The following is a 16,995-nucleotide window of genomic DNA, read 5'->3' on the forward strand; positions in this document are numbered from 1 at the left end:
CAAGAGTCCTGATGATGGAGGACTTTAAACACTTTAAGATTGTTAAAATATAGGCCAAACACTATCAGTTCTTTAATTTTATGGTTTTCAAAACTCATTAATGAATGAAGCCAAACCATAAATCATGAGCATAAGTTAATTGATTTATTAGTGCAGTCTAAATCCACAGGAAGTGTTCAGATTTACATCAGATCTGAAACTGAAGGATCAATGATTCCTGACAGACATTTCAACAGAAACACTGAAGGACAACATGTTGACCGATGAGTTGGTCAGAAAAACAGAATCTGTCTCCATAAATGTGAATTGATGACATGAAGTAAGGAAAGTTTTAACGGCTCTGCGGGTCTAATAGACACACAGGTCAGGAAACTTCATCTCGTAGAGCGGCGTCGAGCGCGGCGGCGAGTTTCCAGACGGAGACGGAGGAGGACGTATGATCAAATCGAAGACCTGGTCCAGTTTAGTCTGAAGCAGAGACGTCTGCAGAGAGATGACCAGAAAACTGTCACGGTTCTACAAGACGCACGTAACGTGATTAGCTGAGGAATCAATTAGTGGATGAACTGTCTCATTGGCTGCTGTGGGCTCTAGGGAGGGCTTAACAAGGTGTCAATCAAACGGTCAGAGGATGATGTAAGCATTACGCTATTCCTTCAGCCGCGATCCTCTGTCTTTTATTGACTGTGAGAAAACTGTGTGAAATATCTTTTGTTTCTCATAATGTCTCATAATCTCAGAATGTAACAGATAAAATTATTCATACACTGTGATCAGGTCAGAGGTCAGAGGTCAGCTGTCATGTCAGAGGTCAGCTGTCAGAGGTCAGCTGTCAGAGGTCAGAGGTCAGCTGTCATGTCAGAGGTCAGAGGTCAGCTGTCAGAGGTCAGCTGTCAGAGGTCAGAGGTCAGAGGTCAGCTGTCAGAGGTCAGCTGTCAGAGGTCAGCTGTCAGAGGTCAGCTGTCAGAGGTCAGAGGTCAGCTGTCAGAGGTCAGCTGTCAGAGGTCAGAGGTCAGCTGTCAGAGGTCAGCTGTCAGAGGTCAGAGGTCAGCTGTCAGAGGTCAGAGGTCAGCTGTCAGAGGTCAGACTCACTCTGGCTCCACAGTGAGCGGCGATCTCCTCGAATGGAGCCGTCTGAAACTTCTCCACCAGCTGCATCCTCTTCCTCCTCTCCTCTTCCTCGACTCCCCCTCTGTCTTCTGCAGAGCGCATTTTCAAAATACAATTGTCATCACTTTTTTTTGATCAAATTAAACTTCGATCTAGTTCGATGAAGTTTGTGTTATACTTGGTTGTTTCTTGTCCTCGTGCCTGTAACACTGAATCTGTTTTTGTCTTATTGGTCTGAATTTAGGTTGTTCAACTTGTTTGGAACGCTTACCGATGGCGTTCTTCAGCGTCTCAAAGGTGATCTGTTCTGTCTGAGGCTTCTAGAGGAGACAGAGAGACATCAGACAGACAGACAGAAAAAAGGACAGACAGGTGGACAGACAGGTGGACAGACAGGTGGACAGACAGATGGACAGACAGGTAGACAGACAGGTGGACAGACAGGCAGACAGACAGGTAGACAGACAGGTGGACAGACAGGTGGACAGACAGGCAGACAGACAGGTAGACAGACAGGTAGACAGACAGGTGGACAGACAGGCAGACAGACAGGTGGACAGACAGGTGGACAGACAGGCAGACAGACAGGTGGACAGACAGGTGGACAGACAGGCAGACAGACAGGTAGACAGACAGGTGGACAGACAGGTACCTGCTGTGCATCAGGACAGTACTGTGGGTCCATGTCTATCTGCAGAGAGATGACGTCTCCAATACTCTTCCTCTTAGACAGACGATCCTCATCTGAAACACACAGTAACACTCTGAATACACACTCTGTACAGGAAGTGTGTGTGTGTGTGTGTGTGTGTGTGTGTGTGTGTGTGTGTGTGTGTGTGTGTGTGTGTGTACCTGTCAGCTGAGGTGTGTATGGCGTGTTGAAGCGTTCGCTGTGTGTGCTGTAGCTGCTTCCTGTCAGAGCCTCGCAGATCTTTGACTGGACAAACAGACAAGACTCGTCTATCTGCAGCTCACCTTCTGGTAGTCTGACACACACACACACACACACACACACACACACACACACATTCAGTATTTTAAATGATTCTGTCCTGAGCTGAGGAGACGTCCACGGTCACATCCTGTCTGTGTCTCTCTACCTGGGTTGGTCACAGAAGACGTCCTCAGGCAGCAGGTGAGGAGCGTCTCTCTGTCGACGCTCTATGACCTGCACACAAACACGAAGCTCATCAACTACATCTGATCATGTGCTATACACACCTTCATTACACACACACACACACACACACACAGACACACACACACACACACACACACACACTCCATCTCCTCACCTGTGTGACGTGTTGGTGGAGCGGTGGAGGCGGACCGAGCTGCGACAACAGGTTGATGAAGGCGGCGCAGACAGCGTGAACGCCACAGCGGTTAAACACCGACAGACACTCCTGACTGGACAACGCCAGCTCCTGACCGGGCCAATGAACAGAGAGCAGAAGAAGAAGAAGCCATCAGAGAGAAGATTATTATTATTGTTGTTGTTTTCTTTGTTAAACCGTCAGGGAGGTTATTTTCCAGCCATGACAGTTCGATCTGTGGCTCAGCTGGCTGTGCTGTTGGATCGTTGGTTGGTCCAGTAACATTTGGTGCGGGTCCAGATAAAGTGACAGAACCAGTGATTTCACTGTGAGATGGAGTTTTTTGGTGAACTTCTCAGATAATAATTCACAGATCAGATGAAAAGAATCAGCTGTATTTCGGTGGCTGGTATCTCTGAGTGAATCCAGCAGATGTAAATATCTTTTATTTCATATCATATTGGGCAGGGTTCGGTCTTTGCGGAGGTATACACTCTACTCTTAATATCATTACGGCAGATGCACTCTGTACCTGCAGAGCGAGGACAAGTCGGATCAGGTCCACCACCACCTCCTCATTGGCCAGTTCCACACTGAGTACAGCCAATAGGGTGATGAGGGCCCTGTAGTGGCCCCGCCCACTGCTTTCCTCCTTACAGGTGAGGTAGACGTGTCTGTAGAGACGCTGAGCATGCTGCACACACACACGCACGCACACACACACACGCACACACACACACACACACACACACACACTGTAATCAATAATGTTGCCTCGTTCAAACCTCTGAAGCGACAATCAAACTGTGAATCTGCGTCAGGTTTAGTTCTGGTTTTCTGTCACCTTCCTGATGAACAAGTTGTCCTGTCGAGAGCATCTGTCCTCCTTCACTTCCAACACAGAGACGTCAAACATCACACTGTGGACACGCAGGAACACATTATCATTAAAAGGTGAAGATTTCCCTGCTGTGAATAATTCATCATGACTCTGGACTGGTTCACCTCAGTTAAAAGCTAATAATTCTGAGTGTGTGTTGGCCTGTTGAGTTGTGACCTGACAGCGGCGAGTCTGGCGGCGTTGTGGCATCTGTCGATGAGCGAGGTGAGGATGGAGAGAACGAGGAGACGGATCTCTGGATCCTCCATCAGAGTGAAGGACAGCAGAGGCTCCAGGAAGGACGAGGGCAGCGCCGTCAGCAGGTTACTGCTTTCATAACGCTCCGACACCTGGCGGAGGGCGACAGAGCGACGACACAACAAGCAGTTTGATAGGTCAGTAGATAATCTGGTGGTTTAGTAGCAGTTTCAATAAGCAGCCAGTTGATCTGGTCGCTCATTAAGTAAAGTAGTTAGTTTTCTGTGCAAGTCATTTGGTTACTGTGTGCAGTAGTTCTGGTAGCTCAGCTTGAACACAGTTTGGTAGGAAGGTAGTTCAGCAGTTAGTTCAGCAGGACGATTGGTAGTTACGTAGATCACAGGAGGGGAAAATAAACCAAATAATCTTTGGATAATTCACACTGTGCTCCTTTAAACTGAAGGTAAGCTGAAGCAGCACACTGAACTGAATTCACCTGGAAGAGAGACTTCAGCAGCATCACCTGGATCATTCTGCTGCCCTCAAACCTGAGACAGACACACACGTCAGGACACACAACCCAAGTATCTGTGGTATTCATAATGTCTAAAACATGTGGAGTTGTGACAGGGAGGAGTTGAGCTGGTGTGAGAGTACCCGGCGTTGGGCGACCCCAGGGCGGGGTAGATACCAGGAACAGGGATCTTCCCCATGATGAACAGCATGACCTCTGACCTCTGGTAGATGGGAAGCGTGTTGGCAAAAGATCCTGGACAGAAAACACGAGTTCAGACGAGGTGACGACTTCAGAACAAAGACAACAGGAGGATAAACTCTGAGCCTGACCGATGGTTTTGATGACGGCGTCCTGCAGAGTTTTTTCTTCACTTGAGGTGGTTTTGCGTTTCCCGGCGTTGTCGTAGTAACCAGTCAGCTGGTAGTCGACACTCTGCCTGAGCTGTCGCAGCAACGTGTTGAACACTTCCAGTACTGTTGGACCTGCAGCACACACACAGCGTGTTATCACCTCAGGAAGAGAAGCACAGGTGGTGGCCGTACGTTTCTCTGACTGACCGACAGATCCAGTGGCTTCTATAACAGCAGCTTCAGACAGAACTTCTACGATCCCGGCCCGGACCGAAGCTGGACTCCTGCTGTTAGCGTCCAGGTGACCCAGCAGCTGCTGGATCACCAGGTGTGAATGCTGCGACTGAGACGAGGAGATTCAGTTAATACAGGTGAAATACTGTTAATTACAAAGGAGCAAAGATGTGCAGTTCAGTAAGTGACTTTATGTTTCAGCTCAGATGAATCATATGAAGTGAAACACGACACATGAATGTGTGTTGAATCATAAACAGCAGCTGTGACAGCTCTCACTCACCTGGATGGAGTACATGATGATCTGAAAACACTGAACAGCAAAGCTCCGCCCCTCCCAGAGACTGTGACTGTCCAGGTGCCTGAAGCACACACAGGTACACCTGATACATATCTACTACTAATACTACCAATACTACCAATACTACTAATACTACTAATACTAATACTACTAATACTACTAATACTAATACTACTAATACTACTAATACTAATACTACTAACTAGTACTAATACTACTAATACTACTAACTAGTACTAATACTACTAATACTACTAACTAGTACTAATACTACTAGTACTGCTGCTGCTGTACTCGAGCCGAGTGTGTCTCTTACATCAACACGGGTCTGATGGCGTTGTTAATGTGTCCGTAAGCAGCTCGACCCAACAGCTCCCTGAAACACACCTCAGTCTGCTCTGCTGGAGACTCACTGCACACACACACACACACACACACACACACACACACACACACACAGTTAAAATACATGTGAATGCACTCACCTGAGAAATGTTAGTTTAGGCTCCAACTAAACTCTGTACAAATTATTCTTGAGTATTTATTAAAACCACATTATGTCACATTTAATTTAATGATTAAATTATTATTATTTTTTACATATATTAAACTAAATAATCTGAATTTAAGGTCAACTATAAACATTTTTGTCCCTGTCAACCACATCGAAGACAAGAAGTGAACTTTAATGCTCAGCTGGTGTCAGGTGTCCACCAACTGCTCTCCTCTTGTTTCAGTCCTGATTATTAAAACTTACCTGTTGGCGTGTGTGCGTGTGTGCGTGTGTGTGTGTGTACCTGTCGGCGTGTGTGTGCTGCTGCAGGTTGACCAGCAGGGCGGGGACGATCTGCTCCATGTGACGAGGCTCCCAGATGTTCACCTGCAGCTCATCATCCACCGTCTTCCTGACGACACCCTGAAGACCACGGATCCCCGACACACGGATCCTGAACACACACACACACACACACACACACTCAGTTTCTGGGGTTGTGACAGTCAGCTATATTTCACTAGGAAGTTACGTTTATACTTTAAAAATTAAAAGTAAAAAAATATTGTGTATATTTCAGACACTCCAGATGTGTTTTTGGTCTTGTGTGTCACACAGTTCACCACAGTTTGTGGTTTTAAAGATGTTTCAGTGGAGCGCGAGGTGACGTCAGAGGCTGATGTTGATGTTCCCCAGCGAATGATGACTGATCCTGATCAGGAATCGAAGCGTATCGTTAGTAAGAAGCAGACGGACGGACCTGTTCTGGACGTCCAGGTCTTGGTGTTCAGAGTGACACATCTCACTGAAGCGAGACACGAAGAAGTCGTAGCTGCGATGATACGACGGCGTGTCCTCTTCGATGTTCGCAAACTTCACAAACTGAACAAAAAGAAAACATTACGACATTTTAGAGCCGAACAACACTGACTGATATTTAACCACACACAGATAATGTCCAGAAAATCACCCATCATGCATTGCAAAGTGTGAGAATTGACTGTGCCGCTTGTTTCCAGCGCAGCGACACCTGCAGGTGAATGCAGTCGATGTCGGAGCTACATTTTACAGACTGAACGACACACTGTGGTCGGCGGACGAACCGAGTTGGTGGCGAGGATGTGCAGGTGAGGTCTGTCGGCCTCCAGCAGCAGACGCAGCGTGCTGAGGAAGCTCTCCACCAGCAGGTTGATGCTCTGACAGTGACACGCCAGCAGCAGCTGCTCCATCGCCTCCATCGCTATACACACATACCTGCAGGACAAACACACTCCGTCACGCCTGTGTTAAGTGTGTGTGTTGTCGCTGTCGTGGCGTTGTGTGCACTGACCCGTAGCGGTGGCGGTTCAGCTCTCTGGTCAGGCGCTCTGACAGGTACGCAGCGATACGGTCCAGTTTCTCCGGAGCCGACAGAGCGAAGAACGTCAGCTTCTCCATGTTGGCTTTGACCAGCCCGTCCTGAACACACACACACACACACACGCACACACACACACACACACACACACACACACACACACACGCACACACACACACTTTTTAACATCACATTTAAGTTTACTCTCCTAGTTTCAACTCAAGTTCGACATACTGACATTTTCAGCCCATCGAGGTCACAGGTAAACGTCGGTGCTCAGCTCAGGTGTTACACGACATCAAATTTAAAGTTAATTTAAAGTTACATTTTTTTTCCAGAGGTAAATTTGATTGAACAGAATCAACCACATGTCGTCTCCCTGGATAATCTACAGGTTTCATGGAGCAGCTTAAATTTCCAAGTTAAATAAACCTGTGATCTCTGCACGGATGGAAACTCTACGGTGGCCCAAATCTGCTAAAAGCAAGAACGAATAAATAAATAACTGACTCGATAAGTAACTATTCAAAAAATGCATCAGGAATATGATTAAAAAGAAATCTTTAAAAACATTAATTCATTTATAAAAAGGACATAAAATGATATTTCTGTTGTTATCATTTTTCTGTAAATTCCAATATTTATCTACTTTCCCATCTTATCTATTTATTTATTTATTCATTATTTTCCACCAGAGTCTCATTCAGTCCCTCAGACTTATTAACGTATCAACACTGTGTTTCCACAGGGGAGAAAATAAAATGTAAGTAAAAGCAGAAATATAATTTGTCTCATGTATAAATGAATATATTATTTGTGTATTGGATTTCTGTAGTGTGTGTGTGTGTGTGCGTGTGTGTGTGTGTGTGTGTGTGTGTTTACCTCCGGGTCTTCTGGGAAAATATTATCGACCAGCCTCTTGTAGCGAGGCCGCAGCGCCCAGCAGCAGCCACACAGTCCTGAACATTCAGAGATTAAAAGATTTACAGCAAATACGACAAAATACACTTAAAATCATGGAGACCTTCAAAATAAAAGCCTGTAATGAGTCTTTGGCCCTGGAGGGGGCGACAGAGAGTCGATGTTTGACCGTCTCTTCTCGAGGTTTTACCTCAGTTTTCATCTCTCTCCATGTTCAGTGTGTGACAGGTTTTTGGAGATTAGAGGAGACAAGAGATACACACACACACACACACACACACACACACACACACACTACAATGCAATACAGCAGCAGTAATACTACGTCTTAAGCATTAATCCTGCGGTGGCTTGCTGTTACGTAATGTGTTTATATTGTTGTTCGTAGTTAGTGAGCTTAAAGAGTCGACGCAGGTTCAATCCCCCCAAACAGACATGTGACCTGCGGGGGGGGCCACTGAGCAAGGCACCAAGCCGGTACGTGAGTCCAAGCTTCTGTCAAACACAATGTCTTTAAGTAATAATTCCTCATTGTGAAGTATAAATTCATCAGCACAGCTCCTCTGCTCTCCTCCCGTCGGTCAACGTCTCCGGATCGGATCAGAATCTGATGAGACTCCAGGAGTTTATTCTGGATCTGAAAATGTCTTTTGTTTTGTGTTGGCAGAGAGCGTCAGGCAGACGACACATTTCATCTGTCAAGATCTGTTTTGTTTACTTTTAACTTGTGTACCACGACTCTGATTTAAGAGTCAGATCAACGTTTCATTGGAATCTTTACTTTTTAAAAAAACTTGTTTCTCCTTGTTATTTTTACTACTTTTCATTTGTTTCTAATTCTTTTATAATTCAAACCTGTTCAGATCAAGTCAAACAGGTGGTTCAGAGTTAAACTGTCACCTGCTTCACACTCCGGTCCAGCAGGTGGCGCTAACACTGACAGCAGAAAATCACTTTGACTTTAAATGTCATAATTTTTACATAATAGCTCGTAAATTTTGACATCAGTTACTCACTACATGTACTTCAATCTATTAAGAGATACTCTAAACATTAAACTGAGCATAAAACATATTAAAATATATTCATATAATACAACTAATGAGACTGTCCTTTATTAATTCTGTTAAAAATAGCAAAGCACCATAATGAGTTAAATTAAAGACTTTAAGATCTGTTGCATATAGTTACATACACGATGCCACAGACATTTCATGATAACTCAGTTTATACATTTAATTTTAAAGCTCTTTACTTTTTATCAGCTTCAACATCGAGCAGCTGCAAACACGTCGTCACAACACGCAGATAACTGAAGAAAATGTGAAATAAATGTTCAGATTTCTCACCGTACATGAAGACGACTCCGTCAGCTCACATCCACACTGTCACTCCCATCACACACACACACACACACATTTATAGTTAATCCTCTCCACACACACGCACACGCACACACACACACACACATTAAACCCACCTCCTTTAATTCACCGTCAGTTCAGAACCTCGTTCCTCCACATTCAGAGGACGATGTTAAAATCTGACGTTTCATGTTAACGACCGGTTCGTTGTTCAAACTGATGTATTACAGATTATAATTAATAATCTCAGCATCTGAAAGATTCCTGTGTGTGTGTGTGTGTGTGTGTGTGTGTGTGTGTGTGTGTGTGTGTGTGTGTGTGTGTGTGATCCGGGCCATGTGCAGCAGCTCAGCGCTCTATAATCTGCTCTGGATTTATCATTCCAGCCGAAACAGAAAAAAAAAAGAAAAACATATCAGAAACCTGCAGAACTGCAGCAGCTTCGTCGTCTCCACAGCAGTGAAACTACTCGTGTTTACTGTGAACAGCAGGACACAGAAGTACAAATACTTCAGTGAACAGCTGCTGGATTAAATTACGATATTCACTTCATGATTATGGATCCAATAACTTTGTATTGTCCAATTTAGAGCTGCAACAAGAAGCCGATCAATCGATTATAGACAGAAATGAATAAGCAGCTACGATGATAATCAATAAAGCCTCCAAGAACTGAATAGTTTCTGTGTTCATAAACTGAAAACATTGTGGTTTTGAAAATGAACTAAAACATTTGAAGACTTCTTGTTATCTTTTGACTTTTTTATGGATCAAACGAATAATGAAAACAAGAACGAGTTGCATCAGTGATCGATGTACATACGTACAGGTCAAGTCAGCGTCAGTACACAACATCTCATCCAGAACTCAGAACTTTTCATGGTTCCTTTCATGGATTTTTGGCTTCAGGAAATTTGGAAGTTACAGCTCAGTTTGTTGCATTTCAGATAATGAAAAACAGGCTCAACAGGCATCACACAAAGATAAGAAACCTTGAAGTCAACACAGAACTAACATCTGCCAACTTAATCAAATATAACAGCAGGTGAAAAGTCGGAAAAATATGTTAAAAGAGGAGAGAAACAAGTTCATCACTCAGCGTCTCTGCAGGACCAGTAACAACGTTTGGTCCAACACAGTGAGAACCAGTGGAGATATTAACGTGTTCTAAATAATTCTTAGGGTTTCTTGGATGTTCTGTACTAATTTCAACTCAATCCAGTGAAAAATACAACGATGCGGTTTAGACAATACAAATCTCTAACGCTGGTGTGATACCAACCGAGTCTGCTTTTCACTGGCTTCAGGACATTTGGAAGTTACAGCTCGTCAATATCTGCAAATACTCCAAACTGTCCAAAACTGTTAACAAATAATAAATAAATCAATAGATTAAAGTCATACTTCGGCTGTTTTATTCTTTCATAGATGTTTCGTCTGTCTTTGTGTGAAAACTATTGAGCCTGTTTTTCTTGCTCAATAGGTATCGCAAAAAAAAGTCTTTTAAAAACAACATAATTTGGAAAACTGCAGGTTTCCTGAACCCTGAGTTTACAGCTGTCAACTAACATTCACCAAAACATTACGTCACCTCAAGGGCCAAACACCTGCATGAGAGATGATCTCAATATATCAACTATTTGTGTTTATTATTTGAACTGTATTATTTATGTTTTTCAAAAGGCTGCAAAAAATCCAGCAGAGAAATGTTGTGGGGACAAAATACTTAATCGTGAAACTGTGAAAACAGGATGTTTCCTCAAACTACAGTCAAATTATCAATATCAATAATCGCGATTGTATCAGAATATCAGAAGTATCAGAATATCAGAAGTACCTCCGGGTGTCTGATGGTCCAGCACAGAGCAGCAGTCCTGCAGCAGCCTCCGAGGAGCCTGGGACACGGCGGACATGTCGACGGGCCTCGGCAGCGACATCCCCCTGGGCAGGCTGGGCATGTTCACGCCTCGGGGCATGCTGGGTAAACTGGGCAAAGTGGGCAGACTGGGCATTGTGATGCCTCGGGGTAAACTGGGAGGGTTGATGCCTCTGGGCAGGGAGCTGAGAACAGCAGGCATGGTGGGAAACCTGGGAAGAGTCCCTGGCATCTCCACGGTGACCTGGCTGATGGAGTCGCCTGAGGAAGAGGAGGATGGAGATGAAGGAGGAACTCTGAGGAGGAGTAAAGGTGGTGAGGAGGTGAATGAAAATATGTAAAGCAGGATTGAAGTGAAAAACCTTTTCCCTCCGTCCTCCTCCTCCTCCACACATTCCTCTGAGTCTTAACCCCTTCAGTTCAACTCGTCCTCACCTCAACATGTTAATAAAGTTTATTCAAACGGACGACATCAGTGAAAGAGGAGAGGAGGACTTTCTATCCTCAGGAGGAGGAGAGGAGGACTTTCTATCCTCAGGAGGAGGAGAGGAGGACTTTCTATCCTCAGGAGGAGGAGAGGATGATTGAGTTTACAGTAATGGGTCAAACTGACAGAACAATTTACACAAATCAATTTCTGTTTTCTGAAGAACAAAACATTTGAAGCAGAACCATTTAACAGCAGAAAAACATAATAACAGAAGTAAGATTTAAGAGTTTAGTCGTTTAAATCGTTGCACTGATGTGAACGCAGCATTTTTATATTCAGCTGATATTTCATAAGATATTTATAAATGCATCAGATATATTTTAAAGGGAAATGTTTAGTGTTTTGGATCTATATCTGCTGAATATTTGCCTTTAAAATGTGTTTAAAGTAGCTCAGGATGTAAACCCTGGAGAACAAGTACTTCAGAGCTCCTACCTGCTCGACTCCAGCGCTGCTCTCTTACAGCTGTTCCCCTCTGACAGACACAAACATCTGCTTATGTAACGTCAGCTGAGCCTCCACTGGCTGGCAGCTCAGATCAATAATCAATAGGCGTGATCGATCGTGAGCTCTGCGTGCTGAGCCACCTCTGACATCACAGCAACAACTTTCCTGCACATCAGAGTCATCGTCCTGCTTCATACGTGGAGGGAAACATAACATGACAGACAGATGACTCATATTCACAACAACACGTCTGAGGACACAAAACATGTTGGACACATTCTGATGTTTATGTTCTGCAGGAGGAGAGAAGAGTTCCCATCATGCTGCTGTGTAACGGAGGAGCGCCGCCTGGTGGCTGATGCTGCTTCCTGCCGTCTGTTAACACTTCTGTTCCATCACTGGTGGAATATCTTTTACTGTTTATTAATTATGAAATGAGAGAAACACTAAAATCCAACTGAACAAGAGCTGTGTGTTAGTGATTCAGTGGGTCACATGACCTGGAAGCTACTGAATAAAATAGCACGTCATGTTTTTAAAAAAAGAATTTGATTAAATATAGTAATTAAGGATAGAAATTCCAGTAAAAGAGCTGCGTCTCATTCATGAGGACAGGAAGAAACGTCAGAGAGCCGGAGGACGACCTCACAGACGCAAACAGAAGAAGAAGAGACATTTTGTTCGTTCACACAAACTTTATTTATACAAATCTTTCATGAATATTTTCTCCAAAAATAAATCTTCACAGCAAAGTCAGAATATCATGACAGCATTCAGGAGCAGAAAGCCGAGTACGAGACGACGTCACAAATGTTGATCAGTTATTGATTTTATATCACGCTGACAACAAGCCCCGCCCCCACGTGTGATCTCTGCACTGTTTCAAAACACTTTTGAGGTTAAATGAGTTTCTAGTTTTAACTCAAAGAACTACAGCTCGCATGAGGTCTTGACAGCCTGCCAGCAGCTAAGACTCATGGGAGATGTAGTTAAAAGATGAATCGATTGTGACGACACAGTGATCCTGTGGGGTTTTTCTTTAGAAACAATCTGTTTCAGTAGAAATAATAAAAACTAGTTCAATACATTTTGTGGCCTGCAGATCAACCTGCTCCTGTAACGTCTGAATCTTTACTGTTGTTTACTTTGCTCGTCTCATAAAGTTATAAAGTGCAGTTTGTAGTTTCTAGATCACACATGTTAAATTGTAGTTTTAGTGAATGGAGTTTGGTGTGTTGAGCCACAAAAAGGCAAGAGAATAGAAAAAGGCACTTTTCATTTAAATGTTGTTTTAATAATTTCACTTTCATTTTTGTGACTCAACATAACTTAATATAAAGTAAATTAAGGAGAGAAATTAAAGATATGAATTATTCTGTTGTGTAGTTTCATGTTGAACTCAGCAGCTCCCTCGTGTGGTCGACTGGCAGAAGTTCACTGTTGGATTTTCTGTTAGAAAATATTTTATTCTCCAAACTGAATCCAAAATATTGATCCGCTGATTGTTGCTAATTCTGATAAATACCATGATGAGTAAACTAAAATATTATTTTGAAGGCCAGAAATCAGTTTTTCATGTTTTGTTTGTCCTTGTTGCAGATTTTGACACTAAACATTAAGAACAGCAGCTCCTGATGAAGTTTTCACGTTGATTGTGTGTCTCATAGAAAGCCGACGGGATTCAAACCAGCAACCAGGTCACAGGTTTGATCCTCCTGAACAGACAAACACAACCAGCGAACACGACGTCTGAAAAAGAAGCTCATGTTTGCAGATTTTACATCGGCAGAAGAAAGTTTAAAAATAAAATCAAACAAACTTAGAGTAAGTTTCAATCATTAAAAATCATGAGGCAGCAAGTTTTAACTTCCTGCTACATCATTTCTCCATTTTGCATATTTCATCTTCATGTTCTATTTCTATGCTCTGATGAGACTTTTACACATTTGATCTCGTTGGCAGAACGACTCAGTGTAGAGAGGTATCTCGTGATGTCCTAGTTGTAGTTCGCGTGAACAAACAGAACTACAAATCCCAGCAGCTCTGACCGTTAGTGGTGCTTCCTGTGTGGCTCTGCCTGGAAGTATTCCTCCGGAGTGACGGTCTTCACCCCGCCAAAATAATCCAACACCCACACCTGAAATATGGAGTAACACACAGGTACACTGTCAACACACCAACATCTGCTTAAACGTTCCAGGAAATGAATGGAGTTTGATTTGTCAGAGTGTGTTCACAGAGTACTGCAGTATTAGTTCTGTAGTTCTGGTGCTCAGGTGTTCTGGTGTGTACCTGTGTGATGTTGAACTTGGCGAAGAACCAGTTGTGATCAGACGGCCAGTCGATCATCTCTGGATGTCGGCTGAACAGAGCTCTCTTAGCAAAGTCGGCCTCCGTCCCGTTCACCTGGAGCAGAGGAGGCAGGTGAGTGAAGGTCATGTGACTGTTCATTATCACCTGTGTGTGTGTGTGTGTGTGTGTGTGTGTACCTCCATCACAGATCCAGACAGGATGATGTGAGCACAGAGAGGACTCTGAGGGTCGAAGCCCTGCTGTCTGCAGTAATCAGTCTGAGCCAGAGACATGGACAGAGACGCCTGAGGGTTCACCTGCAGGACACACGTCACAGTTCAGCCTCAGCCTTCTTACTAAAGTCCACGTTTTCCTTATGTAGTTCTGAATATTACACACATCATTAAATGTTTTTTACTGGATTTCCATGTCTTTAAATGCAGTTTTGTACACTGCTGACTGTTTATGGACCCTGTTGGTACATAAACAATGATTCAGTTCTGACTTTAAAACTTTCTTTCAGGCAGTTTGTGTTTTTGTTAAGCAGTTAAGTTCAGCAGTTTGAAGCTTTTAAAGTCAAACATTTTGAGCACTAACGACATTAAGTGCAATTATAGTTAACTACTGCAAAATCCATGCTTTTTCAAAGGGAGTTCTGAATGCTGGAGACTGATGACACCCCCCAGATGGAACAGTTCAGACGTGACACCCAACAGGAGCCTCAATGAGGTTTTTACTAAATTCCACGTTTGTCTTATGTAGTTCTGTACATGGCTGAAATTTGAAATATGGATTATACTATGGCAAACTCTTTCTGAACCCTTTTCTCTGTCTGAAGACAGTTTAGAACCACAGATGCAGATAAACGTCCTCATTAGTTTGACGTTAACAGACTGATAAAATCTTCCCCTGCATGTCGTCTACGTTTCTGCTGCGTTCGTCTCTCTGTGGTTTCTCGTCACATGACTTCAGCTGTGACATGTGACTTTAACCGCTGAGTCACTCTGTGAAGGAACCGCTGAGTCATGGTGGAGGAAGAACTGTTGCATAAATCCTGAACAGCATATTTTCATAACTTTTACTAAACATGACTTCTGGGTATTTTGCAGCAAGTTTTTAGAGAATGAAAAAATAATAAAACTGATTTAAATAGTGAGGTTATAAATTAAATTTCTTAACATTTTAAAGAAGAAGAAAAAACATTATTTGAATATTACAGGAAACAAATGTGTAAACTACAACCATTTGACACAAAGATCTCACAGACATCACAGACACAAATATACTAATATTAAAGTTGTTTTATCGGAAATTTGGCATATTTGTGAGTTTTGCAAAATTAAACTACTACCATTGGAGATATCTTAATGTATTCAGTATAACACTATAAATCTCTATGGAAGTATTGAATGGTACAGTAACACTTAACTCCAACAGGGACACTTTGGGATATCAAAGGAGGTTATTTAAAGTCTGCACAAAGTCTTATTATAATAGTTTCAAGTAAATTGTGTGATACTATGAAGAAAAAACTTTTAGGATGAATGTTTGTCTAAATACTAGATACAGTATCCAGGAAAACAGGAATCACAGAGAGAAAACAGAAAAGTTAGGCAGACTTATTGGTAATTCTAAATAATGCAGAGAAATATTACAAGAATACAATTAAAGGTAATAAATTAACAGCAGAATTGATGGTTTTCAGTTAATCTAACTCTCTGATGGAATCACAGGACATAATAAATAAAATACTGGAAGTTTTGATAATTTCTACTAAAAGTTAATGATATTTCACATGTAGTTCTGAATACTGCACACTCAACGTTTTTTACTAAATGCCATGATTTTCAAATGTGGTTTCATTCACTGCTGACTGAAGCAGAATATAAATTATCATTAAGTTTGAATGTGACAACTTTCTTTAAATGTGACATCTACCTCACTAAATTCAGTCATTTTTCAATGCAGTTCTGAACACTGCAGACTCATTACAATCGCCACAGGAAACATTTGGCAACTTCAATTGACTAAATTCATTTTTCTGTCGGGTTCTGTACATTCAGCTGATTGGAAAATAGAAAGTTTTTCCGATGATACTTGAATTGTGATCAACACTACAGACACAATAATAGGAAAATACAATGGCAGCTTCACTAAATTCACTGTTTTGTTTGTGCAGTTCTGAACAGACTGACAGACTCGAGCTCTAATAGAAATGTGTCACAATCAGGAACCAAAACAAAGTTTACAGGAAGTTTGTCGTGTTTTAAACAGTACAGCAGTAACGTGCACGTTACCTCCAGGTCCTGCACGGAGATCTCCATGCGGGTCAGGTACATGTAGGGCACCCCGGACCCGGAGCCCTCCGTCCCGTCGCTGACGGAGAAAGCGTTGGAGAACGGCTGTCCGGCCACCGGCTTGTGAGTGGAGATGGTGGCCATGGAGGCCCAGTCACACTGGTGGGCCACGAAGCGGGCCACCCGGGCCACCTGGTCGTGTGGCGGGATCTGGAACCGGCAGCAGGTGGCCGGGGAGAAGGGGGCCCAGAGGAGGCCGAGGAGCAGCACACACGCAGCCCGGAGAAAAGCGCTCATGGTTGGGTTCGATGTTTGGAGGACAGTCGGTGAGACGGACCGGAGGACAACATATAAACAACACGCGGAGATCCGGCGTGGAGTTTCAAAATAAAAGCTGCAGAGACAGCGCTAACAGGAAGCCCTCTCACAACGACCTTTTCAATTTTCAAAATAAAAGCCGAGTGACGTCTCCGAAATTAACCGAAATATATTAAATACAAATATAAATGTATAAATAAACGAGTAAATACACAATAAAACAAAATGATTAAA

The 16,995-nt window shown here is 43.0% G+C and overlaps 2 protein-coding genes across 5 annotated transcripts; both read right to left on the reverse strand.

Annotated features, from left to right (window-relative positions):
- Positions 1-122: 122 nt before the first annotated feature.
- Positions 123-12,390, reverse strand: LOC119015117 (protein EFR3 homolog B-like). Of its 4 annotated transcripts, XM_037090793.1 has the most exons (23): positions 11,843-12,390; positions 10,879-11,178; positions 7,639-7,715; positions 6,730-6,857; positions 6,503-6,653; positions 6,160-6,281; positions 5,704-5,853; positions 5,223-5,318; positions 4,889-4,967; positions 4,579-4,714; positions 4,351-4,503; positions 4,162-4,273; positions 4,001-4,052; positions 3,484-3,656; positions 3,271-3,346; positions 2,959-3,120; positions 2,406-2,537; positions 2,211-2,278; positions 1,963-2,096; positions 1,763-1,854; positions 1,382-1,430; positions 1,093-1,199; positions 349-483 (listed from the first exon to the last, which is right to left on the reverse strand). In XM_037090793.1, exons 2-23 carry the CDS (start codon positions 11,147-11,149, stop codon positions 349-351), a joined length of 2,655 nt encoding a protein of 884 aa, XP_036946688.1. In that variant the 5' UTR covers positions 11,150-11,178; positions 11,843-12,390. The 4 variants fall into 4 exon arrangements, with proteins under 4 accessions (XP_036946687.1, XP_036946690.1, XP_036946689.1 ...); XM_037090792.1 differs by having other exon boundaries at positions 123-483; positions 4,351-4,714; XM_037090795.1 differs by lacking the exons at positions 10,879-11,178; positions 11,843-12,390 and adding an exon at positions 8,120-8,136 and having other exon boundaries at positions 123-483; positions 4,351-4,714.
- Positions 12,391-12,534: 144 nt separating this feature from the next.
- On the reverse strand, positions 12,535-16,899 carry creg1 (cellular repressor of E1A-stimulated genes 1). The gene is made up of 4 exons (XM_037090853.1): positions 16,444-16,899; positions 14,344-14,463; positions 14,147-14,260; positions 12,535-13,991 (listed from the first exon to the last, which is right to left on the reverse strand). The coding sequence occupies exons 1-4, from the start codon at positions 16,738-16,740 to the stop codon at positions 13,905-13,907; spliced, it is 618 nt and encodes a 205-aa protein (XP_036946748.1). The 5' UTR covers positions 16,741-16,899; the 3' UTR covers positions 12,535-13,904.
- Positions 16,900-16,995: the final 96 nt, after the last annotated feature.

The sequence above is a fragment of the Acanthopagrus latus genome, chromosome 24, assembly GCF_904848185.1.
Source record: "Acanthopagrus latus isolate v.2019 chromosome 24, fAcaLat1.1, whole genome shotgun sequence".
Classification (NCBI taxonomy): domain Eukaryota; kingdom Metazoa; phylum Chordata; class Actinopteri; order Spariformes; family Sparidae; genus Acanthopagrus; species Acanthopagrus latus.

Bases quoted from the DNA above. Each gene is read 5' to 3' on its own strand.
- LOC119015117 (XM_037090792.1), bottom strand. From the start codon at position 11,149: ATGCCAGGGACTCTTCCCAGGTTTCCCACCATGCCTGCTGTTCTCAGC. The intron at 4,968-5,222 runs GTAAGAGACACA...TGTGTGCTTCAG, and splicing joins GCCATCAGACCCGTGTTGAT to GCACCTGGACAGTCACAGTC. The intron at 3,347-3,483 runs GTCACAACTCAA...GCGTGTCCACAG, and splicing joins GCCAGACTCGCCGCTGTCAG to TGTGATGTTTGACGTCTCTG.
- creg1 (XM_037090853.1), bottom strand. From the start codon at position 16,740: ATGAGCGCTTTTCTCCGGGCTGCGTGTGTGCTGCTCCTCGGCCTCCTC. The intron at 14,464-16,443 runs GTAACGTGCACG...TGTGTCCTGCAG, and splicing joins TCTCCGTGCAGGACCTGGAG to GTGAACCCTCAGGCGTCTCT. The intron at 13,992-14,146 runs GTACACACCAGA...TCCATATTTCAG, and splicing joins CCAAGTTCAACATCACACAG to GTGTGGGTGTTGGATTATTT.